General features: G+C 34.2%; 1 protein-coding gene across 2 annotated transcripts in view; it reads right to left on the bottom strand.

Annotated features, from left to right (window-relative positions):
• LOC113554275 (GATA-binding factor C) overlaps positions 1–27364 on the bottom strand; it is a 56500-nt gene extending 29136 nt beyond the window's left edge. Inside the window, exons 1-3 of one of the 2 annotated variants that reach the window (XM_026958038.1) lie at positions 26823–27364; positions 19978–20371; positions 2697–3599 (exon numbers count right to left, since the gene is read on the bottom strand). In XM_026958038.1, coding sequence (XP_026813839.1) covers positions 2697–3599; positions 19978–20338 — 1264 coding nt within the window. In that variant the 5' untranslated portion in view covers positions 20339–20371; positions 26823–27364. The remainder of the gene's footprint in view (positions 1–2696; positions 3600–19977; positions 20372–26822) is intronic. The other variant, XM_026958039.1, reaches the window with a different exon arrangement.
• Between the last annotated feature and the right edge of the window lie 261 nt (positions 27365–27625).

The raw sequence follows: 27625 nt of genomic DNA, 5'->3' as shown, positions 1-27625 counted from the left end.
ACTGCAGCGGTGAATGAAGAAGAAAGTGCCTATAAATATATATATAATATATATATATACACAGGTTTCAAAGCGGAAGTAAAATAATAATAATAATAATAATGATAATAATATTTTTAAGTCAACAGGGGTGTTGTCATCGTGGAAGGAAAAAGAATATGCGAGTATTTTTTGTTTCACTAATCACGAGAGCTGTAAAATTATGTTATTTACATCGTATGTCTGTGTGTGTGTAATGTCGGCAAATCGTTATGCTTCAGTCGGTATACATATATATATATATAAGTAGGTACCATTAACGTGCGGCCCGCGCAGCCAATATGGCGGTCACTCCGGTGTCGCGTGGAGGTAACTATAATAACGTAAGTTGAAATGAAGAATAAAAAAACTTTGGTCAGCATGCGGACATAAATTATGTATATAATAGTAGGTACTCATTTTAAGCATATATAATACATAATATTCTCTCGTACATATTCCTTAATATACGTGGTGATGACGGTTTGATATTTAGAATAATTATTATATTATATGAGAATAATTTATAAATTGTCTTAACGTTGATCTACCTAGATATACGACTAAGAAAAGTATATTTTTATAAATATCTAATTGATTCAATAATATGTACTTAATACATTTAAGAATAAAACGAAATCATTTAAAAAAATATATTTAATAATACTGTCGCAGTGGTTAAATCTCGCTATGTGGCGCATTAATCATTGGGTCTGGATCTACTAAACAAAATAGCTGGAACATGTTAGTTTCCAAAAAACGCGTTTATCGTTCATAACGACCTCCTCCGTAAATATAATAATATGTGATATTATAATATAACGACGATGATAGACTGGGTACGGGTACCTACGTTGCTGTTGCTGCTGTTGCAAGCAACCTTGACAAATCTATCGAGACGGGTTGATGACATTACGCGAGACTACGCGCACACATCGTTATATTACTATTATAACAGAATTATACGTTCAAAAGTTGTTCGATTGCGAGACATGTGAGATGAAAACATATCGTATAATAATATTATACTATAATACACATAGGAATATACGTATAGCAGGTTTATGTATCATAATATACTTAAATGTACGATTAACTAATTTAGAGATTTTAATAGGAGCCGACGTGACTAGAAATCTCCGGATTTTTTATTGTGTATCTTTCTTGTATGTAAGTGTGTAGTTGTTAATGTTGTTTGAATTTTTTTAAATAAGCTATATGTAAGTAATTATTTAATAGTCATCTGGGCGAGTAATAAAGCCAACAGCATAAATTAAACATCATACTAGTAATATATTAAAATGATACAACATATTATTATATCTTATATAGGTACACATAGACAAGTGCTAAAATTTAAAATTGTTCAATTTCATCGATTATTAAACCGAGCTAAAATAAAACATAAATAAACGTATGTCATAATATAAATCATTGAGTTTATCCTAATAATTCCTAAGAATATTTTCATTTTCGTTAAATGATAAAAACGGTGGTAAGGATTATATCGTGAATTAATTATGGTTATTACACATATACGAAGATACAAGCTTCGTACATACAAAATCAGTGACACGGTACAGGCAAATTCTTATGATCTTCGTGTAAATTGCGTATGAAGGTTTGAATGTCATTACCGCATAGCCGTATGGTCGCGAAGAATTTATGAAATATGTATAAAACGAAAATTGCATAGGTACTTTGTGTCGACGGGAAAGCAATAAAAAACGATAATCATGTAATTAATCTCGAACGTACCGCCATAATTTGTGCGAATACGCTCGACCGCGGATATATAATAATATGAATCCGTGAACCTATATAATATAAAATGATTTATCATAAAACTTAGTATATGTTATATATTAAATTTATAATATGGCGACGGAATATAATAATATATTTATTTGTTTACGAAAACTGTGCAACACATAACGTCGTTGCATCCATAAATGTATTTATTATTGCACGTGTTTAAAAGCAAAAACACTAGCGCAGAATCAGGTTGGCTATTATAAAACATAAGACAAACTTGAGGTGAGATAGCTTATTAAATATATATAATTAACATGCGGTATACAATATAATGTATGATATTCAATACTGCAGTACTTTAAACGATGTATGAATTGTACTCGTGAGTACAATTTTATGCGTTTCGCATTATTTATCAAATTTATAAAAACAGTAAACGGATATAATATGTAGGTACCAAAATATTGATTTTTATTTTGCATTTTAATACAAAAATATATCGTACAAGAATCCCCAGTCCCTATGTATAGACATTGGTAAATGAGTTGACAAGTATATGTATGTGATGGAGTAAGACTAAAGTATTGAGTGGCTAATATATTTATGATGTATATGTAAACGTATAGATAGTAAGTAGCTAAAATTATATTACTCGATATAGAAGCGATGTATACAGTGTTAGAGGAATAAGTTATGTTAAATTATGCATTTATTTAGTGTATATCTATATATACATTATAGGTTAGTTTGTTAGTGTATAAAAAATAAAAATGTGAAAATCCAGTGTTAATAATTATATATCATTTTTATTATTATATTATTCGATCTATAATATACGCAATATTATAATAATATATAGTGTTGTATAGATCGTTATAGGCGGTTATTATTATGCGTACGTGTCTGGGGCAAAATGGTCTTACCGGCGCTGGTCCTAGACTTATTTCTGGAAGACGAGGACGAGGAGTTTTTCATGGCGTTGGTGCCGGGCGAATGGCATGAGGACGAGGGGTGTTTGGCGGGCGAAAAAACGGCGGGAGCGATAGCCGAATGGTGGTGATGGTGATGGTGATAGGGATAATGGGTGTAGGACGACGAGGACGTCGGGGCGGCGGTGCCGGCGGCCGGTTCGTGTTGACCGCCGCCGCCGCCTCCGAGGTGGTGATGATGGTGGTTCAGGTGGTACGCGTTAAACGAGGACGAGGCAGACGTCGAGCTGCCGGGCGACGTGGCGCCGCTCGACGACGAGGTACCTTCGCGCTGTTTGGACGACGAGCCACCGGCCACCAGCATGGACGGCTTCACGTCCTGGACTCCAACGCCTCCGCCTCCGCCACCTCCGCCACATCCTTGATGGTTGTCCGGGTGCAGGAATACTCCCATGGACGCTATGGAGTAGGCAGTGGCTGCAGCAGCCGCCGCGGCCGCCGCGCTGTTCGAAGACGACGACGACGACGACGAGCTCGTGGCCGTCGTCGTGGCGGTGGTCATCGAGTCGGGCGTGCTGTCCTTGGGCGGTGTCGGCGGGAACGTGAACATCGGGTGTCCGCCGCCGACGCCGCCGCCACCGTTGTTGCCACCACCTCCGCCGGAATGTTGCATGTCTTTGGACGAAGAGGCGACCGCCGATGGCGAGTCGTCTTGCACTGTTGGCGACGACGAATACCAACCGCCCCCGGGCGACGACGATTGCATTTTGGTGTCCAACTGGTTGTTGCCGTTGTTGTTGTTGTTGTTGTTGTTATTGTTATTGTTGTTGCCGCCGTTCAACCAAGCGGCGGCCGGATGAGAAAAGTGAGACGGTCTACACATGTTTCTCGACGATCCTGTAACAATAAAATGTGACAAATATATTAATACAAATCGCTGTTTTCGTCGAAAAAAAAAGTCACAGTGTCTTCCTCTACCGGGAACACACAACGATATATTTATGGTATATTTTATCGTTCATCAAATCGCCGCAAGTCACACCGTTGCCGCGGAATGATGCCCGTGGAAGAGGAGTTATCATAATGTTATAATATTTGGGAATTTGCACGACGCCAGTTAAACATAACTGTACAAATAACGTTCAATTAAATCACGTGTTAATATTTCGATAGTGCCTATAATACAATAATATCGTCAGTTTTTGCATTGGCGGTAAAGAGGTATAAATATGTATTAAATTAAAATTTTCTTTTAAATTCAATTTGATAACCGTACCATTTATCGAAGCGTATATAGGTACGCATCACAGACATATTTTGGTAAATATCGTTACATTTATAACGGGCTGAAACATTATTTTTGACCAGCGTTGTGCAAAAAAAATCCTTATAGGTATTATAATATATACGCAAATAATACCGATGCGTATATATGCATAACAAAATCGCGGGGTATCGCAATTTATGCGTTTCGCAGGCTCCAGCGCGACACTCAATCGGCGCATGCATATTAAATGCATAACATACATTATATATACATATAGTAGTCTGCATTTAGGTATATATGGGTGGGGCAGCCTCAGGATCACTGTCTGTCTGTCTCTCTCGCCAATATAACTTTAACCATACGGCCGTACGGCACCACTGCACCAGTCACGTTATATACATATACTGTATATATATATATATGTTTATGTACACATAAAGTAGCTTGTACCTGTCAATAATACATCAGTGGCGCGCGTGTGTTACGTTATTGGCTATATTTTTTTATTTCTTCCGCTGAAATCGATTTATTGCGATGCCATTGCCCCTAGCCACGCGTAATCACAGCTACACGCGCGCGCCGTTTAGGTAGGTATCAACACAGTACACACCATCGTTTACGTAACAAAAATAATATATTATATTATACTATTTATACTGCACAGGCATTAATACACTATAGCGCAAGTGGTGGACATTACACACGGCCGATACATATTATTACACTAGTGACTAGTGCGTATACACCCGTATATGACGACGATGATAACGTTAAGAGCGTCACTGGTAACTCGTCTCAGTCATCGTCGTCTTCAGTCGCGGTTGACTATACACTAATTATAATTATATATAAATATCATTACACAACTACATTTTAGTATCACGTTATAATGATATATATATATATTATTATGCGATACAAGAGGAATCGTTTGGGTCAAGCCTGTGCCGCATACTATACAGGGTGTGCCAAAAACGTGCGTCAATCACAGCCTCTGGCCCTCATCCAATTATGGAAAATAATAATAATAAAAACGACGATATGACATATACGCGCGCGCAATATTATATATTACGTGCGGTACGAGCGTATGCGACCTCTTTGAAGATGGGCGGCCACAGATAGAGGGCTAAGTTTTTATTCGTTCACACGCGCGCGCATAATGCACATTTCGAAAAGGAAAAATGCCAAGAGAGGCTGAGAGAGAAAGAGATAGAATAAAGAGGGCCAGCGTGTGTGTTATCTACGCCATCGAAACGCGCACTTGAAAATACGGCCAAAAGTCCGCGGGAGAGGACAAAACAGGATTGCGCCCTTCAGAAAAGCGCGAAACGTTTATACAGTTGTTTAAACACAACAGCGAAAATACTTTGATGTGATCTGTGTGCTCACTAATGACATATTGTCCGTGTTATCGTATTATCAATTTTAATAAAGGTAATGTTTGTGTCTGTATAAACGATCCACAGCAAAGTCGTGATAGACTCATGGTTTTAAAATTTGGTAAATTGGTAAATAGGTAAATATCAAAAAAGAACTTAGAAGTCAATTTTTACATTTTGTATAGTAAAAAAGGCACATATTTTAAAGAGATTTATTAGCTCACGAAAAATAAATATTGTTTTATTTTTATAGAGTAAAACGTTGATAAAATATGTATTATAATTGAATATAATTTTTATTCTATATTTGGTGTAATCTAAACATTTTAAAACAGGGCTAAATCACTGGCATAGTGGCACTATTACATTTGTCAAAGTAAACGCGGTGCAGGATCAGTTGATAATTAATAAAATCACTCCATTTGTAATTAGGTAAATGTACTGCATAAAACTTGCTTTTCGGTTTATAGTTAGTACCTATAGTATAATTTATAATCCAATGATATCTGATAACGACAAAATGATTATGATATTGTGTTACGCGAAGAACAGTTTCAATGAGGTGGATGTGTGTGTGTGTGGGGGGGGGGGCACTCGCACTGATCGTGTGAAATTCTCGCAGTTTTCATAGCATCGGATTAATAATAATAATATTCCGATTTCTGACCGCTCAACATAAGACCGCCGCGTTGGTAATGTAATATTATTTCGGTCGATTAACCAACAACGTTGGACAGATTATAATAAAATAATATGAATATTATTCTTCGAAAACGAGCAGCGAGTGTGATCACACCAGCATAAAATACTATTAGATTTTAAACGTACGTCATATCGTGTTAATAAAAACGACGACTTCGTCGTGTACGGTGATTTCGTGTAAATCGATAAAATGTGTGTTTAGAAATTAATACCCGTGTCGCTTTGTTCAGACGATCGATCACGTACACAACGGAACAACTATTTATGGACACCTCCCAATAACGTACACTATAATAATATTATATTATATCAAAGCAAGTACTATGTATTGAAAAACGAGTTCTCGCCTCAAACAACTGGCGCATTCGTAATGCGAATATTATAACGCTTTATATATTTTTAATTTATCGAATTTTCTAAACCACCTGTGCGTACTAGTATTCGAATCGTGTACTTGTGCGTAATATACGTGTGCATGCATGTGTGTGTGTATGTATGAATGTATGTATGTGTGTGTGTGTGTGTGTGTGTGTGTGTGTGTGCGCGCGCTCGCGCGTGTATGTAATATGTATGTATGAATCGTGAACATTTTCTATATTATATACTTTTATTACTCTGTTTCGTAATTAACCGTCTCTGTGCGCTGTAGCTGTATTTTTTCTTATTCGCCGTGGATAACTATGTTTTTATGACAATAAAAATACGTTTTATTATTATTATTTTTTTTTCCTGTGTAATGGACTTTTATCACAGTATATATATTTATGTATATGCGTAACTATAAGTACTCGTAAGTGATAGTAAAATCGAGAAAGTCTGGTGGACAGTGTATTTTTATATATACCTATATATACTCATCGGGATTCTAATGATCATGTCGAAGTTAAAGACTACACAACCGTATACAAGGTTGGTAAATGTATTTTCGTGACATTATCAATCGTTTATATTATAACGGTTAACGATTTTTCGAAATGCGTCGCACATAATATAGGTAGTAGGTAGTTATATTCATTAGTAGTGGTTATCCGCGGGCGTTAGTTACATTTAGGTATTATAGACGTATAGTTAGTAAAAATGAACACAAATATATTTTAATACGATAGCACTATATAATAAAATAATAAGCATGTTTAGTACGCAAACAATACATACTATAAATAATCCATTTTTAGAATTTAATTTCTTTATTAATTATTAAGGATAAGAAAAAAAATTAATAACAACCCAACGACCGGTGTCGGTCAATAATTTCAAGGAATACTCCGCACTTTAGTGTTTATAAATTTTAATCTGCATTATATACAAACGAGAAAACAGGTGAATCGCTGCACCGGGCCTGCAATTTGGAAGTATCTAGGTATATGAGACGACTAAATATATATTACGTGCTTGGAGGTTGGACAGGTGAAGTCGGAAAATTGTCACTAATGACGCGTCTTGCACACACGCACACACACATACATACACATCAAAAACCGTACACGCGTACGTCGTATAATAATGAAGAAGAAGTGACGGCGTCGGTTCTACTCGTACAACAACAAAATAATAATAATAAAATATATATAGTCATATATGAGTACAATATATCTGTCGTTTGGTCTTCATTACGTGAGAAATTGGCGATTCAAAGCGCGGACCGGCGGCGTAGGATATATCGAGAAGATGTCATGCGCCACATATTAAAAAGTCGTTTATAACTCGCGCGATATGAAGTCTAATAATAAAAATAATATACTACCATACACTGTCGGTATGCATACTATTATCGAAAGAAAAATATTCGAAAATAATAATATAATAATATGATATTAATATAATATACAATAAATAATATTGATAAAAAAAAACCATTCACACCGACGCTGTCGGTATTAAAACGCGCGAGCACGTCCGTTTTCAATCTCGCGTATATATACTTACGATACCGTATAATAGTATACTATTTATATATATTTAAACACGTAGATAGGTGTTGTACGCATGTGTGTCGAAAAAGTATCAGCTCGCCTGATCGCCACTGCGGGCCGCGCGTCGGACACTTATTTTGGCTGTCAATTTACTAATTGAGTCTTTGGACGCGGCGCACAAAGACCGTCTGACCGGACGGGTGCTGTTGGTGCTGCCGTTGAGCTGGACGACGAAGACCTGCAGGAGGTGGAGCTGAGGTGAGAGAGAAAGAATGAGCAGGAGAGACATTTTAGGGGGAAAATAATAATAAAAAAAAGGAGCGTACAGTTTTGACACGCGCGCGTCACTCTCGGGGCCTCGGTCCATTAGTCAAATTAGCTACCGCCCGCCGTCGTCTACACACATATATAAAGTCATGTATACACAGACATAGACACACACGTACATAAACATAATATATTATATATATATATGTGTGTGTGTGTGTGTGTGTCTGTGTGTCTGTAACGCCAACACTCGCCTCGGGTGCACGCGGAGAGAAATAATAATAATAATAATAATACTAAACCCGAACCCGTAATATATCACACCCCGTGTGTCTGCAGGTCCTACAACTGCAGCAGCGCCCACGCGCGTTCTTGCAGTACATATACGCAGCGCGTGTATATATAGCTAGTGTTACAATGATATTATGTCCTATACCGAGCTATACGCCTATAGTAAAGGATAAGACTCGTCCGTGCGTGATGTATGATAATAATGATAACGATAATAATAATATTCATGATAATAAATAGTAGTATATAATATCATGTTTGTGATGAAACGCGCGCGCGCGTGTGTGCCTCTGCGACGATTCGTAATGTAATCGATTTTTGTTTTTCTCAGAGCGGAAATAATTTTTTTTTTTTTTGTATAATCAATTCGGAGTTTATATTATTCACATATAGATCAATAAAAACAAAAAAATGTATAATTTCCTTTTTTCCGGTCGAAACGACTTTGGCGGGTTTCACATACAATATATATATATATATATATATATATGAACACACACAAACACATGCACGCACAAAACATTTGTTTAGGAATTCGAAGCTGTCAAACGGAGAATGATTCGAACTTCCTGAAGAGTAATAATTTGTATTCCAAACGCCTATGCGCTCTTTTAGACGCGTATAAACCGGTTGTCATATACCCCTTACGATCATGATATTATATATTATATGGTATACCTATGTATAATGTGTTATTGGTCCGGCGTGGTTATTGTACATAAAATATAGGTACTAGTTTTTTTTTTTTAATAATACATATATGTATATGTATAGTTTCATTTTTTTCAGCTATAGAATTAATTCAGAGCTGAAAAAAAAATAACTATACGGTCCAATGCGAATTATATTTTATGTATGCACGCGTGTGATACGTCAGACACAATATTATTGTATATGAGATGAGATACCTATATTGTAAATATTAATTAATAACTAGTAATAAGCAATCCACCGAGAAAATTTAATTTTTATTTTCGCAAAAACATACACAGATAACCAATTTCCAGTATTACAGGCAAATGTCTGTTTTAATTGTTAATTGCACCATTATAGTACGATTGTATATATTATTATTACTATTGGCACCACCGAGTGGGTGAAAAATCCTTGAAAGATATTTGACAAACAATAATATAGAAAAAAAAGTAGATAAATACCTATAAGCGTCCATTATATTAGGTATGCTTTTTTTCAACGCGAGACAATAGGAAAAAAATACGCCATAATGTGTCTTGAAAATCAAAATACGAATTGCATATATATTTCGTTGATGCGAACAGAAAATGTCCTCCGCATAAATATTGCCTGTATAATGTATATATTTATATACCTACAATGCTAACGACACAAGGTTTACAACGAAAATAATATTTTTTTATTGCACACGAAATTTACTCAGATTTTACCTTTACATATAAATCAGTGAACCCCAGTTTTTATTCAAATCAACATAGCATGCTTACACATTACACACCAAGATAATATATTTTATGCGTAAAAAAGGATTATACATTATTGAATTAAGATTTATTGAACAACCAAATAAAATTAAAAGTGATATAACGAGAAAAATCATAATGGGTTTTAATTTTAACACTCACCTATGTAATAATTGAATATAATATAATAATTATTCCCAGTTGTATAAAATCATATAGACTTTTTCGAAAAGACTGTTCAAACTGTACACCATCTATATAATCATATTCTATAATCAGTCAAATTAAATACAACACACGTTTAAACCAAACATAAATCCGACCAGTATAGCAGTTAAATCCACATATAATGAATATTATATCGTAGGTATATGCGAAAAACGCTAAATATAAGTATAATATTATAATTTATAATATACACGAATTTACAATTCTACCAGTTCCACCGGGTCTTGCAGGCCACCACGTGCACGTGCCATCACGTTCTACCTTCTACTATTATAATGACGCCGAAACGAAAGACGGTAACCCCCCACCCACCCTTCATATGAATTTTGCGTATATTATACTCGAAACACAACTCGCACTCACGCACACTCGTCGGTAGAACACACAGCATCTCCAGGCGGCTATATACCTGTTTTACTCAACGACAACTTACAGCAGTGACATAATTTTCAATTCTACTCTTTTTATTTTTATTATTATTATTTTCCCGCCGCGTATATTATACTCTTGTAATAATTATTAATACGCGCGCGCCTATATGGCAGTATAGTTATGTGTATATACGCGTTTATATATTGCTATGTCCGTCGTGTCAGTCGAGTAACGCGCGCGACAGAGAGAGGAAAGAAACCGCCGCCGCCACCGTCTGATGGAAATAATCATATTATAATATTATATATGTACATGCAAAGCCTACGCCCTTCGTGTTGGCGCATACACACAACGGGCGCGCGGGCCAACCGCGAACCGCACGCAATATATATTATTATGTGTATCTGTATATATATATATATATATATATATATATATATATATATATATATATGCCTGCGTGGCCGACAAACGTCGTGGAAATTAATAATAATAATGAAAATAATAAATGCATATTATAAACGGGTACGGGAGTAAAGAAAAATTGTAAAAAACACGACGTGTGCGCACAATATTTACGACGTACCGCGCGGACAAAGGTGCCGAAAAAAACGACGCGACATCGCCCGTTCTTGTGAAAAATAAATAAATAAAATGAAATATTACGATATAATATATGATGCTCTTGTGTGTGTGCACATACAATAATAATATTATTATTAACTTATTTCTATTATATATATATATATAACATAATATTACATATTTACATTTACGTTTCTCTACCTCTGCATATGCGCGAAGAAAACAAAAAATAATAACAAGGATAAGTTTTAAACGCGTATATATCAAACCGAATTGCTATATTTTTTAAATGCATTATATACAATATTGTGAGCGTACATTAATAATATAATATGTATAGGTAAGTAATAGTGATAGAAGATACTAAATATGTGTGTGTGGAATAGTAGCCGCCGAAAGAAGCGCGGGGCGTTTATTTTTTCGTCGGCGACGGTATTTCCGGCCATGTTCAAATTGATTTATAATTCAAATAACGACCAAAAGGTGCCACAGTCTCACGATCACAACAATGGGCCACGCATTCCACACGAACCGTACGAGCCGCCGTTCGTTGTTACCACCTTCGGCATTGTTTTTATTATATCGCATAATATACATACAAAATATACGTGTAGTGTACCTATCTATATGTATATATAGATGTACATATATATATGTATAGTATATACATATAAGTGTAGTTATCGAACGTTGGTCCGGTCGAGTTTTAGCGCGTGCAATACCAATCCGATTGATAAAATTTCGGCCAAGAAGCAAAATCATACCTTTACTTCGCAAGTCAAAAGAGATAATTATTCAGTATACACACAAATGAAAATAATTGGGTCAGCCGATTTAGAATACGGAATAACGAGGTATTGTTTATTTCAGAGTTGCTTCGCCGACGATTTTTACAATTTATTATTCGGCCGTTGCCAACACGTGACGTTATTTATATAGAATTATAATATATAATATTTATGTAACGTGTACAAATGTACAATATATAGTCATAATACCTAAATATAACATTAGCATGTGTGTTTATTGTACGTATTGCATTCGTGGACACATTGCGAATTTTGCCGGCGCTTTCCTTAGACATTGCACACGGTGTGCGCTGATTTGTGTTAGCAGTTATGACACACATCGGCCGCGATACACATACACTATATACACACATATACCCATAGATATAATACTATTATTATGTAGCTGTAAATCGTTAATTAACACTGGAAACAGTCCCCCGCCACCGCCGTTTCGGATAATCATAATAAACATAAATATACAGGTATTTTATTGTTTATTTATTTTTTTGAATTAATGATCAAACATCCAAGGACCTCTTCGATATTGCTGCACATTATAAGAAGGTCGTCACTCGTCGCTTACAATTTAATGTATACACTTGATATAGTATAAGTACGCGCACGCACACTATACACGAGCATTAGATATATATTATATTATATATATATATATATATATATAGGTACACATGTAATTAAAGTAGGTACGTTGGTACGCATACACAACGTGTTCGAACGCATATAATCATAAGAGTATATAATATTGACAATAATAATATAATAATATCAATATTGTGGTATATGGTTTATGTGTTATTATAGAACCAATTGTAGTATAATATTATAATTATATAATTATAATATTATATTTTGTTCCACCAAGCGGAAGGCCATTTGATGAAAAATTACACGTTATAAAATTTAGTATCCATTTCGTGAAATTTTTAAATATTTCACCAAGTAGAAAAAAACGGTTTCCATTTTATGAATTTCATAATTTTTCATGAAATGGACAATTTCATCAAGTGGATGCGACACGTATATGTATTTATATGTAGGTACGTGCGTCATATATATAACAATAAATACTCGAGCGATATTATTTTACTGATTAATGGACAATTTTCATTTTTTATTTCTTTCACAAAAGTTCAAAAAACTATTACAAATATACTTTGTATTATATTGAAACATTGCGGGCAAAACAAACGCCATTTTGAATGTAGTCATGTAAATGTCATGGTATATATTTAACATATCACAGTAAAATAACGAAAAAATAATATAAGTATTTACCAGCGACGCGAAAATTTAAAGCTCCGCATTATCTATAAATCGTGCATTTCAGAGTGTAGACGACAAGTGAATTGAGTGCGTACAAAAGTATAGGTACCTATATATATTATAAAATGAAACCGCGAATAGAGTGAAAACAAAAAAAAAACCTTCGAGTAAAAGTTTTTGCGAAAGTTTTTATGCGAAATTAACTTACGGCCAGGGGGATATTGTTATTACATGATAAAATATATTATTAATATTGTGACGCGTAGGAATTATTTATACATTATGTGCAGGCCGTGGCAAGGTAAGATTTTCCGTCACGGTTCTCTATATTATAATATAATTAGCGCAGTGTCGGGATTTCGGTATAATAAACAAATATAAACTACGGGAAAGTCGGTGCGTTGCACGTAGGCACATCTCAGGTCCAAATGTGGCGCGTATAAAAACGCAGTAATGTTAAATCGTTGAAATAGGACTACCTATATTATATATGCATGTTGATGTACGCGTATGTAAGTTATGTCGACGACGTTCGATACGAAAATTATACATCACACGCCAATGATATTGAAATAGGATTTTCCAAATTGTCCATGGTTTTGTCGGGAATCGTTGGATTTACCTAACTATTGACAACGAGTAAAACTGCGCTCTGGCCCCTAAGCGCCGCGAACAAAACGTAGCACACATTGAATGATCAAACACACGACGGAATAAATTGAAAAATCAACGCGTATAACAGCGAGCATTAGTCGATGGTAGGTACCATGGTACACGCGACCGCGGTTAAAACCACTGCAATATTGTCGTTGTTGTCGTTAATATCGCGGTACGTGGATGAAATAATGATTACGATAGTAAATATCTCCAGTGCTCATCAGTATATATAGTTGGAAAGACCGTACTTTGTCACAGCCCGTCCGACTGGGGTAACTCTCGACGATGATATTGTGAGCGTGAGCCCGCTCGAGGGAATTTTATGCATAAAAATATCAAAAGAGACGCACATCAAAACGTCACATTATTATTATCGTCGTCGTTGTTATTATTATATGCGTCAAGTCGTCGCCGTCCCGAGCACTCTTCCTCTTCTCCGGACCTCGACGACGGAACCCCCCCCACCAAAGCCGGGACCCGGGCACGGTTGGGACCGACCAATCGCGTACCGAGCGTATTCGGGGCGGGAGGTACGTGCGCGCGGCGCGTAACGAGACCGACGGACAGGAATGTGCGCGCCGGACTGTCGCGGTCGCGCGCGACAAATGCACCGCCGGAGCCGCACTCGGACGACACGTATTATTATTTATAATATTATATTGTGGAAAAAAACTCAGAGAGACGTGCGGCGGCCGCGTTCTCGTCGGAGTGAGAGCGAGCCGGTTGTGCCCCTTGGGGACCGGTCGATTAATCAACCGCCGCCGTGCGTGGAGCGCGGTTCGCGCGCGCGCGACGACCCCGTTTGTTGTTTTGTCTCCGCGCCCGGTCGACGACGACGTTGGCTGATATTTTATAACATTGTTACGGTGCGAACGGCGAATATTATCAAAAAACGTATATCTATAATATAATATTATCGGTTTTACCAAATGTAAAATTTTGGAATTGTCGTTAATGTATTATATTCGGTTTTGTACCATACGTCATCTATACAAACGTGTAATTTAAACATCACATCGTCATATAGGTACATAACCGCTCGGTCTACTACAGATCGGATATAATAGTAAAATGCATAATATCAGATGATAACCGTATAATAATATATTAAAAGGTCTGGGACTTAAAGTAATTGTTTATCTCTTTGACTTGACTTAAAATTTAACAGTGTTATAAAAATGTATGTCATAATGTTGATATACGATATTCAACTCATTTTAATGTATACGACAAAATTAAAATTGATTATTTTGCTAATTAAGATGATATTTTAATTTTTGATGCTTTAAATTTCAAACCCTAGACTAATAATATATTATTTACATGTTCACGGCGGTATTAAATTATTTTCGGATGAGAAAACAAGAAATCTGGTCGGAAAATATGACACGGACGACGGGTGCTATTCATTTTCAACTTTACACGTTTCCCGTATACCTAAATATTATTGCGGGAAACAACATATAGTTGAACACATTGTTCAAGTACAACACGTAAATAAAGTTTATTTGGTTTACCGACTGTAAATTGCAGTAATTTTATCGGATTGTCAAATCGGTTTTTGTAAAACATCGTATATACCTACTATATAATTATAAAAATAATATTCGTACACCTATAATAGTTTACCTACAGTATATATATTATTATGTATTATATAATAATATATACTCAACAACAGATTGACTTAAGCGTACTTCAAAAGATGCTAAACACAACGATTACAACCGTGTTAATAACATTAATATGTGTAGTTGTTTTTCGACAATAAAAATTGTTCTAGTATAAGAGTTCAGTTATTTTTCGTATTCTAGCCACGGGCACTGCTGAAGGAATAAAATGATATATAAACGATGGCGATACGTTCATTGCTGCAGTGATAATATGCCTGGTGGTTTAGGTATATATAGCTATGTATAGGTATGCATTTATATATATATACGAATTTAAACGCCTCTATATCCATGTAAACGCCGGTGAGCGTTTTATTTTATTTTTTTTAGAACAATTTTGCAGAGTATATTGTATGTTATACATATAAAGACGGGTTAGCCATTTTATATATAGTTGTAGGTAAGAACGTAGTAATACTATATTATATCTATCCATGGAGTCTTATATAGTGTATATTATGTATATATTCATCATGCCGCGCGTTATTATTATTCAGGACTCGAGCCAAGAACAGCGTGTGTATATTATATAGAATGAAAAAGTGTCGTTTTTTTATAAGTATAACGTCTGTGGCAGTCCAATCATGCGCTAAAGCAAAAGTCGCGCGATCGATGATGACGTTATATACGATATAATATTGACAATATTGCACATTTGTACGTAATATGTTCCTAAGCATTAAGTAAGGTACATATGCAAAATGTATGCAACGACGAAAATAAGTTTTAATCGGTCAGGACATTCACTCGGTTGATATTATAATATCGTATTGTTTTGTACAGCGCATTTTGCTGTATATATCCAATACAAGCGTGTAAGTGTATATAATACATTTATTTCATTATTATTTAAATTCAGCGCGACACGGCGGATCGATCACGATGAAATTAGTTCCGCCGCCGGTCGGAATATATATATTATACGCGTATATGTATATTATAGGTAGGCAGTAGGTACTTATTATATAGTATATATACATATAATAACACTTGCATTGCACAAAACGAGCCGTGTATTTATCCATAATTTACAAGTGAAAAAAAGGATGTAATATAATGTGACAGATTCTTATCGCAAGTATACTTTTTCATATTTTCATTATTATCGGGTAAGAGCCAATTTTATAATGAGAACCCCGTGCTGCACGGTATCCGGTGCGCGCATGCAGGCCTGACCGGAAAGAGTGCAAGAACATTGCGTTTCGTCTGCATGTATAGTTTTTTTATAAACACACATGCGCGGGAGCCGGGGAAAAAATTAGCCCGTTATTATGATATAAAAATTATTTTTTATTAGTCATGTATGCGGTGTATATAGTTTGTAAATAGGTGATAGGTACAGTAGATACAGGACGTTATATCGTTAATTCTACATAATATATAGCAAAATCTGTTCGAAAGAACCCAACGATTTTTCATCATGACCTATATCGCACATCGCCGTTTTATTGTATAATGTATCGCGTACATCAGATTTGTACAAAAAAAAAAAAAAATATATAGAACTCGTATCACAAATTTATAAATATTAAAAAAATCACATCTGCTAGGATTATTGCCCTCGAATAAAACATTATAATACTTACAATAACAAAAATAATACGTTTTATAATTTGAGTTACATTAAGTTGTACATTTTTCAAATTTTACCGCAGAAATTATTTTAATGCATATATTAAGAATTTGGGTTCCTAAAGCTTAATTGTGCTCACACTGACCAACTCCACAGCCTGTACATATATTATTATAATGCAGATACGTTTAACATCATATTTTGGTTCACTGTGTTTAAACACGTTTGTACTGTATATATGTGATAAACGAAATGTGATATTTTTCCTTTTCGGTCGACCATATGCTATCTGTACCAGTTATAAACATAGTAATAATAAGAGCACTACTCGCGACGTACTATAATGTCCAGGGATAATTCTACGGTCCGAACGCGTTTCTTACCGGATTCTCGGTTTACGCTTACAAATTACCGATTCCGCGGTGGTACAATAATACACACACTGAGCGCGGCGGCGGCAACGGAGGAGGCGAAAAAAAAATTTAATACGTATAATAATAATATCAAGGGGATACGAAACGAGAACGACCTCTGAATCTGGAAATTACAAAGAGATCGCGAGCCGTTAATTATGCCCGCGGAGCGGTTTTAAATGAAACGCTGCACTGCAGTAGAGCGGGCGCGCGTTATACATAATATTGATATAATAATGCAGCACGGCCACCGCGGAGGAGGGCCGGTCGTGTAGCCGTATAATATACCGAGTAGAAATAGGTAATGTTCTAAAAACGGTGTTTGTCGAACACAATGAGGGACGGACGGACAAAAAAAAATCACTAAATCATATAGAGTTTTTGGAAACGAAATTCCAGTGCATATTATAGGATACGTATACGTATATATATATATATATTGTGTATATATACAATTTGGTGGAACGTTGATGATCGGGTGTCCTTAGAAACAAAAAAAAAAAACAGCGCTCTGCACATATCATACTTATATAACGTACACGCCGTGTACATCACATCACAATGGTGTAGTATACACCGCGTATATAATATTATATTATTATAATAATACATTATATATTATACGGCACGCATATATTATTATTATTATTTTCTCTCGGTCGTTTTTTCGTCGTGTTTTTTACTATATTATTGCGGGTTAATGATAGCCATATATACATAACGGCCGACTGTCGGCTTGCGTGTGTGTGTGTGGTGGTCAGCCAGGTGTAAAGAGTCAGCGCCATCATCAAGAGTATATATTATACTGTGTGTGCTATCTCGTCCATGACTATATGCCACCATAAAATATAAATCCTTGGCGTCGGCGGCAAAGCGTTTTCCACGGGCGGCGTGTGCGTGCGTGCATGGAAAACGACAACGCGGTCGTACGATGGTATATACATATACCTAGATAATGAAATATTTAAGGCTGTGTACATCGCGGGCCGGAGTCGAGTCTCGGGACTCTATATATAGGTATTTACCTATGTATTAAAATATATATAATAGGTATACCAGCAGTGTATTTGCGGTGTGTCCATACCATGATACGCGTTTGCCACAGCAAATGTATTACAGTGTTTCACTTTCTACACTTGAAAATTACCCAATGTCCGGTTAATAAAATACACATACACATATATATATATACTAATTAATAATGAATGAGAAGACCGTTAAATTGTATACCGCAGCGAATAAACAACACGAAACGCGCTATGTATCTACGTATTAGTATAATATGTTTGTGCGCATTATTCCGATATTCATGTTCTAATAACACACATAGGCGGTCGATATAAATATATTTGTATATTGTGCCGGACTATATTCAATGAGGCTTTGTTTTTGCAAAGAAAAATAATGATCGATGTGGCAATAATAATAATAATACCAATACGTGTTCAACAGACAACTGTACCCCTACCCCTACCATACAGAAACTCCTACCTATATTATAGTTGTATAGCGATGTTGCAGCGTCGTCGACGGGAGGAATATGGCGAACGAACTAGGACTTGGGTAACGTGCGCGACAATTAAGTTGGAAAAATTGCACTGAACTGCTTCGAGACTTCATAACAGTGTAACTGTTTATAACTTGCCTATAATTTAAATATATTGCTTGTCTGACTATAGTTATTATGTATAGATTACAATTATTTTATTAACGATTCATTTCAAGTATAGGTACTTAGGGGTGTTACAAGTATTATTATAGGTATTCGAAAACAAAGATAATTCAATGGATACTAAAATGATTGAGGGTGAAAAAGACTCGTATAAAGCATTTTCTGCACAAAGCCGTCGTACGAATACCGTCTGCAGCAAGTTAGTCCGACAAATCCGTGAATCACAATAAAAATAATAAGTGTAATTCCGTTTTAATGTTAGAGGCGAGTAGGCGAGACGCAATCAAAACGGACATAATAGGGGAAAGGTCTGTACTCTGTATTACATAATATAAATACCTATAAAATAATATTATTATATTAGCCACAAGGACTGTCTCGCTGCAATTACGTATAGCGCGACGGTAAGATATAAATTGTATACGTTTTCAAGATAACTGCAATCATTAAATAGTCATGTATACAAAAAATAACGATCAAGTTTTTTTATAAAAACGAATATTATACCCTAACGAAACGTTAATGTTACGATGATGTGATTTTAGCAATATTTTTCGTAAAAAGTACTTCAATGACCCGGAAAAACACAGTACACCGCACACATTATTCCTCTTATAAACATAAACGAAAAGTATTTTTTATTCGAATCGTCAAAACAAAACAAAAAAAAAAATCATTCACCGAAATTCGACAAGACCGTTTTATAAAACACTAAAAATATACGTTTTCCCGGTGCGATAGTCGCAGTTCAACGATGAGGACTTACCGTGCGACGACGTCGGCGGAGGTGGTGCGAATGGCGAGTGGATCTGCTGGTGATAGTAGCGGGCGGTGACGGTGAGGGAATCGCGGTGATATGGCGCCGCGGCAGCGGCCGTGGCTGCCGCTGCTGCCCGGTGATGATGGTAGTCCCTGGCTGCGGGGTGGGCGTCCAGCGCGCTGACGTGGTGATGAGCGAAGAACGAGTTCATGTGATCAGACATGTTGTCGGCCACCAGAGGCTCGTCCCGGCACGACGACGACGACCCGGCCGGTGTCTCGTACCAACTCCGGTGGTGCGGATGATGGTGGTGGTGATGATGAGCACCGGCACCGCCGACCACTTCCATGCCGGCAGCCATTTCCATGCCGCTTTAAAGTGCTCGCGCGGCTGTGATATGCTGCAAACCGAAAAAAAAAAAAACGAAAATCAATTATTTTTTAATATAATTGTAATACTTTGTTGTACACGGAATCCCATAGTTTATTCTTAGAATTGTGTCTAGTGGGTTGGGGAAGGGGGGGGTCATACCACGTCGGTTAAATTCTGCAATTGCGCGAAACGATTTCGAGTTTCACGAAGAGTATTATAAAAATATACTTTTCTCGTTAATTTTCAATATGACTTTTGGCGATCTATGACAATCGTTCGATCCCAGAAGTCTAACTATAGATCTTATTGATTCCAAAGATACGCGTTTTCGCTGAAATGTGCCAAAAATCACTAACCCGAAATGAATAATGTATGTTCCAGGACTTTTTCTTTAAAATTGAATACATCGATGGCTTTTGGTTGTACTGACATCTACGTTATATTTACTTTAAGACTATACGAATGTGAAACTACTTTACAAGAACTCCAAGAGAAGTTTCTCAAAATTAACTCAATTAGCTTATTCACAATATCAATGAAAATATCGCCGATATTCAAAAACAGAGATAATTTATCACTGTATTCTAATGAATACGCGGGAGAGTGTAAATTGCATGGGGGCCAACGGATAAACCTATATTGGCTAATAACTAATAAATATTAAAGTATCTAAACAATTAATTTTATTATAAGAATTTAATCAAATACTTATACACTTTAATACGTTTTCTCGTAAATTACCAGATATTCGGCGACTTACAAACACAAGAACGGCGGGGGATCGTAACATTTCGACGTTCGCTTTCCCCGCAAATTGCTATGTACCTTACGCATATTATACGAGTGAAAAATATGATAATAATAATAAACACGTGTATTTATCATACCTATTTACACGCGATTTAAAATCTAAAACAGCCGTTCCATTTACGCACTCGCGGATATCCACATTATAGTATATATCTTAACGAGATCTGATAACGCAATTATTACAATTAACCGCGGCCAGTCGAGTTCGTCGCAATCATAATTTTCATATCATAAGTACAGGAGGACTGCGTTTATACCACTGTAAGGTCCTACAACTGCAGACATTCAACGCCTTGCATGACTGAACACTACACTCGCCAAAGGAAAGTGTTTTAGTAATAAAGTAATAATAATATGAATCTTCTACTTATGCTCATAATAAATATATATATTAACGAATCGGTTCATTTAACGTAAGATTCATTATTTCTGAAAAATCTTTTTATTGCATAATAATACTAAATATCACCCGGTACTTAATACTTATTGCCTTATTGGTATAAAGGTGAATTAGTGTTTTTAGTTACCATCGGTAATATAGATCATTATAACGATTACAGCGGTCATACACGCGTGATGATTTTCATAAGTACCCACAAGAATTTTCTTAACTGTGCGAAAAACCCTAAGTTTTCCAACACACAAAAAGGGCAGATACCAAACTATAACCCGCCGAAAGCTCATATAGGTAGTTGAAGCATATGCCAGTTGTCTTCAACATACCCTTGTATTAAATACGTGATTACAATATCACACCAGACGTAAAATAGGGAAGATAAACATGTAAATAAATTAAGATAAAAAAAAAAGAAGAGAATAAAATGCAATATTTATAATAATAAGTAATACACTTTTTTTGACGCAATTTGTCAAAAAAAAAGTTAGATAATGTTAATATGTTTTATTTATTTAGTATGTTTGTTGTAATAGACTAAATATTTGTTAACAAATTATCATGTAAATTGCTATTTATTATTACAAATATATTGTATTTCTTATTCTGTAATCGTATTTTAATCGTATATAATATTATGTTTTGGGCATTATTGGTACATTTGATTGAGGAAAACTGGTACAATCTTAAAGACAGAAACTGTTAGACACCCGATAATATTATTGTACCCAACTACCCGAGCATAAACCCAAGTTTATTTATTATTATCATATAAGTTTAAGTATAGGCATATTAAATTTGCTGCATCACGTTCGAGGGTTATACCCATACGTCCCGTTTATTAAATTATATAATATGTGATGCGAATATTATACACCTTGTACTAATAATAGCCATAGCGAAGTAAATTAACTTGTATGCGCGAAATTACGTAAATCGTATTTATATATTAAATTATGTACTTATATATATATATATATATATATTATATTAGTGTGTGTACTCGTGTAAGTTTTTGTGTGTGTGAGTGTGTACCTGCGAACACTAGAACATTAATCATTGCGCGTGTTTGGAATTCAAGGTGCCCATTGTTCGATGGGAATACAGTGGGAAAGACGATAAAACACACGATTTTCAACATAAGAAAAAATAATAAAAAAAAAATTTCGCGGCTACGTATTTTAATTGGAAAACAACAGGCGCCCGAACGTTGACAATGATGAGAGCACGTACATAATATAATATACCTAATAATAATAAATGCATTGCTGCAGTATACTTAAATTGATACGATAATGCATGCCATACGTGTATTACAATTTATAATAGTAATATACAAATAATATGTTTTTTTTGCATGGTTGATATTATTATTTGAAAAACTGATCTAGTTATAGTCACTGCATCAACATATACAATTTAATTTTTAACTCTATATGATATATACATTTATAAATTTATATTTTTGTTATTCTTGTAATTATAATATCTTAACTGAATTAGTTAGGGCCCAAATTTTGAATTATGTTCAACAATAATATAACATCATACATTATGTATTATTTAACTATACAAGTGAACATTTTTTATCATCGTTATTGTTGTTATTTTTGTTATTAAAAATAATATCACATAATGTACAGTGCAAATATAAGGTACACCTAAGTTTATAATTTAATATACAAGTAGGTACATGACGATACCGCGGTACAATCGCAATTGTTAGTAAATATATCGTACGGCTCACATTTTTGCATAATACACATACACAGGTATAGGAGGTGCCTATAGTCGATCGTAATAATATTATAAAAGTATAGTACCTACCTATACCTATATGTACGGGCTGCTGCAGATATCATATAGGCCGAAATAAAAATAAATAGGTATATCCAAGGGATAAGATAAACCTGATTGGAACAAAGATATTGCGGATATTTATGGAGGTCTTTTGCAATTTATTCTAAATGCCGTATACAGCGTGCACGCTAAGTGGGCTAATCTTCTTTCCACATAAGGACAGACACCTGTAGCCACTATTGTTGGGGATACTCGGTATTATATTATATTTATATATAAGTACTCCTACGATGCATTTATACATACATATTATATATATTATTATATTATATACGCAAAACGGGAGGTAATTGGCTGCTGTTGCTGCTGCCGTTGCTGCACCCTGAACACATGTATATATATGCTCCGAGATTTGCCGTAATATGTGGATGTCACCAATAAACAGTTGTTATGACGTAGGGAGCAAGCTATTATACATGAAAAGCATCGACGCTACATGGGGCAAATACTTATTATATTATACATCGTTATTGGTATATCGTATATATGTATGATATTGCATAAAATGTATTGTACAGAGTTTAATTTTGAGAGACCACCGCTGTGAATTTTGATACGAGTCAATATATATATATATATAGGTACAATTGGTACATATTATATGTATGTACAATCTGTATAATATGCTATACGTGTTATATGTATGTATCTATTATTAAAATGTGTAAACGTTTACAACAAAAGCTGTTCCATAGAAAATTATTTTCATTGAATATTCTTACATTATAATTCGAAACATATAATATATTAGACGTATAGGTGTATATAACTTACCGCTCATTTGAATAGTTTAAATTCCAAGTATAACTAATTAAGAATGTAGAAGTTAGTTCAAGTTACTCTATTTAATGTTTTTAAAGAGTCACAATAGTATTTAAATAAATAGTAGGTAAGTATATACAATCAATAGGAATTTAAATTAGAAGACATTTTATGGAAATTACATATAGATTACAGATATTTAATTAAATAATTATAATTGTATACATAATTATACGCGAATATATATTATATATAAGAGTATTGAAGAGTACCCATTGCAACTTTACCCTGAAATATAATATTTTATTGTTTAAAAAATAATTTAAGACTATACAAGTATACCTATATTCAACTAAAATATTATTAGTAAAATTCCAAAAACGTTGTGAATACCCAATTCAAATTTTGATAATTGATTTAAAACATTTTTTATTATTTTAAAAATTAATATATTCAAATGATCATCTGCTATATTATTGTAAATGTACAGACATTCCGAGTCTTACGTGCACATATACTATGTACCTACTCATATAATTGAATTAATGATTTTTAAGCGGTTTATTCAATGTAAGATGGAAGTTATTCAGATAGAAAATTAATTTGAAATTCGAATGTAAAATATGAATGTATAATTATAGTAACTACCTCTGTACCATATTTTAATCAACTTGAAATTGAATATACAATATTCTTGAAGAGGTACTTATGCTAAAAAATGAAAAAAATATTTGATACAACTTTAGTAATAGACTAAATTTTATTTATTTTTGTATTTTATTTTATAATTTAAACATGTATGCAGTACTTATCTAAGATCCAAAATTATTTTAGATATTATAAAAATAATGAAAACATAACATTTATAATGTGGTATTGTTTTATATTTCTAATTAAAAACATTTTATCTATTGGAAATTTTTATAGAACTAAAAAATATTAGTTTTATAATAAAAATATTTCTAAATTATTTTAAACTTTAAGTTAAGTGTATTCTTATGATATGAATTTAAAATATAATATATAATATTATGGATATATTTTGATTAATTATACATTTAACTCTCAACATGTCGTAGGCTAGGTACAATTAGGTATTAGGTTAGATATATTTGAATTAGTGTAAAAAGTGTGTACAACAATTGGATGAATTATATCTTAATATATAATAGGTATTTTTTTTTTTTTATGAAACTGATAATTTTTCTAACAAATTTTGTAATTTAAAAATCTTTTAACTGTTTTAAGTTTATTCAGAAGTTGTATTGTTTAATAAAGTGTGGCATTCATAATGAAACAAAAACAAATTAGGTATAATTTAGGTATAGCTTTTATTCATGTTCTATTATCATAAAATAAAATAATTACTTTAAAATGCAAATTAATTAGTTTATTCAAATTGAATAGTATTTTTGTATCCGTTCATTTATATTATAATATTGGATAATCAGTTTGAATACTATATTTTTCAATTTTCAATTAATAAAACGCATTTAAAAAATGAAAATTAGCCGGTTTTATGATATATAAATTGCAAGTTCAGCTCAATATCTATTAATTATTTATAAAATTTTAACTTATAAAATTAAATACATTTAAGTGCTTAATGATTACATATTATGATATAAAACTAAACATTTAATTTCATTCAAAACTCTAATCAATTTAATTTTTTTTTTACTAAATTTAGTATCTAACTATTATTGTGATCATAATATTTTATAGTGAATTTAAATTTGAATTTTGTAACTATATAATCACGTGTATAAAATTATGTTAATGATAATTACGCATATTTCTTTACACATTAGTAGGTATAAGTACTACAATAAGTAATAAACCCTGCAATTTTAATATTTAACATTTCTAAATATTATTTTTGTTATATCGTTATTAAAATCACATTGAATTTTTTCCTGTAGAAATATTGTGTATTTAACTATTTTATGATAGTTTGATATTACATTATTATAACAGGGTATACCTAGGTATGTTAAATACACTTTTTTTGTAGATAAAAATATAAATTTTATTTAAAAACATTATTAGAAAAGGTAAAAATGTATGTTAGATGACAAAAAATACATAAAAATTTTAAAATTTTAATCGTTAAATATAATAATATACTTATAATACGAAATATAGTATTTCATGTGTACCTAAATTTGAAAATGAATTCTGTAGAACATACTATTTTTCAATAATGATGAGTTCTTTTATAAATTTATTGTAAAAAAAAAATATGATTGACTAACAGTAAAATAATTAAAAAATTTATTTTAAAACAAATATGCGTGAAAATGATAAAATAAAATACCTGCTGAGATAAAATTATAAATCTATTCCTGATAAATACCTATATACAATCTATTGTAAGTTCTGTTCCTACATAGTTGTGAACTAAAAAACGTTTTATTCGTAATGTTAGTATACTGATTTCTTTAGTAAATATAGATACATACATATTTTTTTATATATAAAATGCGTGTTTAATATACGTCTCTGAATTCAAAAGTCAGTAAAAAAATGTGTTTAGGTTCCACGCGGGGCATTTGTGTGGTAAAAAAGTAAATCATTCGAATGTGTGTAGTATAATTTGTAAGCGTTACATTACTATATGTACCCGTTGAAGATGGAGTTTAATATAACTTACATTTCACGATTACTGCTGTATATATATCCTAGCAGTCGACGATTTGACGAGTAAACTTCATGACGCGATAACACTGCGAGTTTAGTCTGTCGATACGCATGAAAATCGATCACTTTTTTGAGCGGCGAAAAATCCGGAAAAACAAGTTTTCAACCGAAAGTCGGGCAACGCGACGACGAAAAAACAACCGCACAGGCGTTGCGTAACTACTGCAGTGACGGGGCGCGGAATCGATACGCGACGGACCGAGGAACGAAACGATCGGAAAATATTGTACTTGGCGTACTTGTAAATACGATGTTCTGTTCGAAATCCTAGGAACAGGCTAGGCACGGACGGCAACGGCGGCGATGTCCCGATAACGGCGATATTGTAATATCGCGGTTGTTGCAACAAAACTATAATAATATTAGTATCGTTGTCGCCGTGAGACGGTATAGATAACGATATTAATTATTATTATACAGTTACGGTGTACCGATGTTAAGAGAGCGCGGACGGCGGAACGGAAAAAAAATTTCTCACATACTACACGATCGCAACCGGTGTCGAACATTGAACTGAACGGCGCGGCGTCGTGCGAGCCGTCCGTGCCCACAGCCCGTCGCCGACCCTCCACCCCCACTCTACCGGCGCGACGCCGACCGGCGCCCGAGCCCCGCCCGCGACGCGACGCCCACCGGCGTGCCCATTGGTTGAGCCGCGAAAACGGTCTGGTGGAGAGGCTGGCCAGAAAAACAGGGGAAACGAAAAAAAAAAAGAAAAAAAAACGTAAAGAGGAAAACAAAACGAAACGAAACGGA

This window comes from Rhopalosiphum maidis, chromosome 2 (genome assembly GCF_003676215.2).
Source record: "Rhopalosiphum maidis isolate BTI-1 chromosome 2, ASM367621v3, whole genome shotgun sequence".
Taxonomy (NCBI): domain Eukaryota; kingdom Metazoa; phylum Arthropoda; class Insecta; order Hemiptera; family Aphididae; genus Rhopalosiphum; species Rhopalosiphum maidis.
This window is presented reverse-complemented; position numbering and strand designations above follow the sequence as displayed.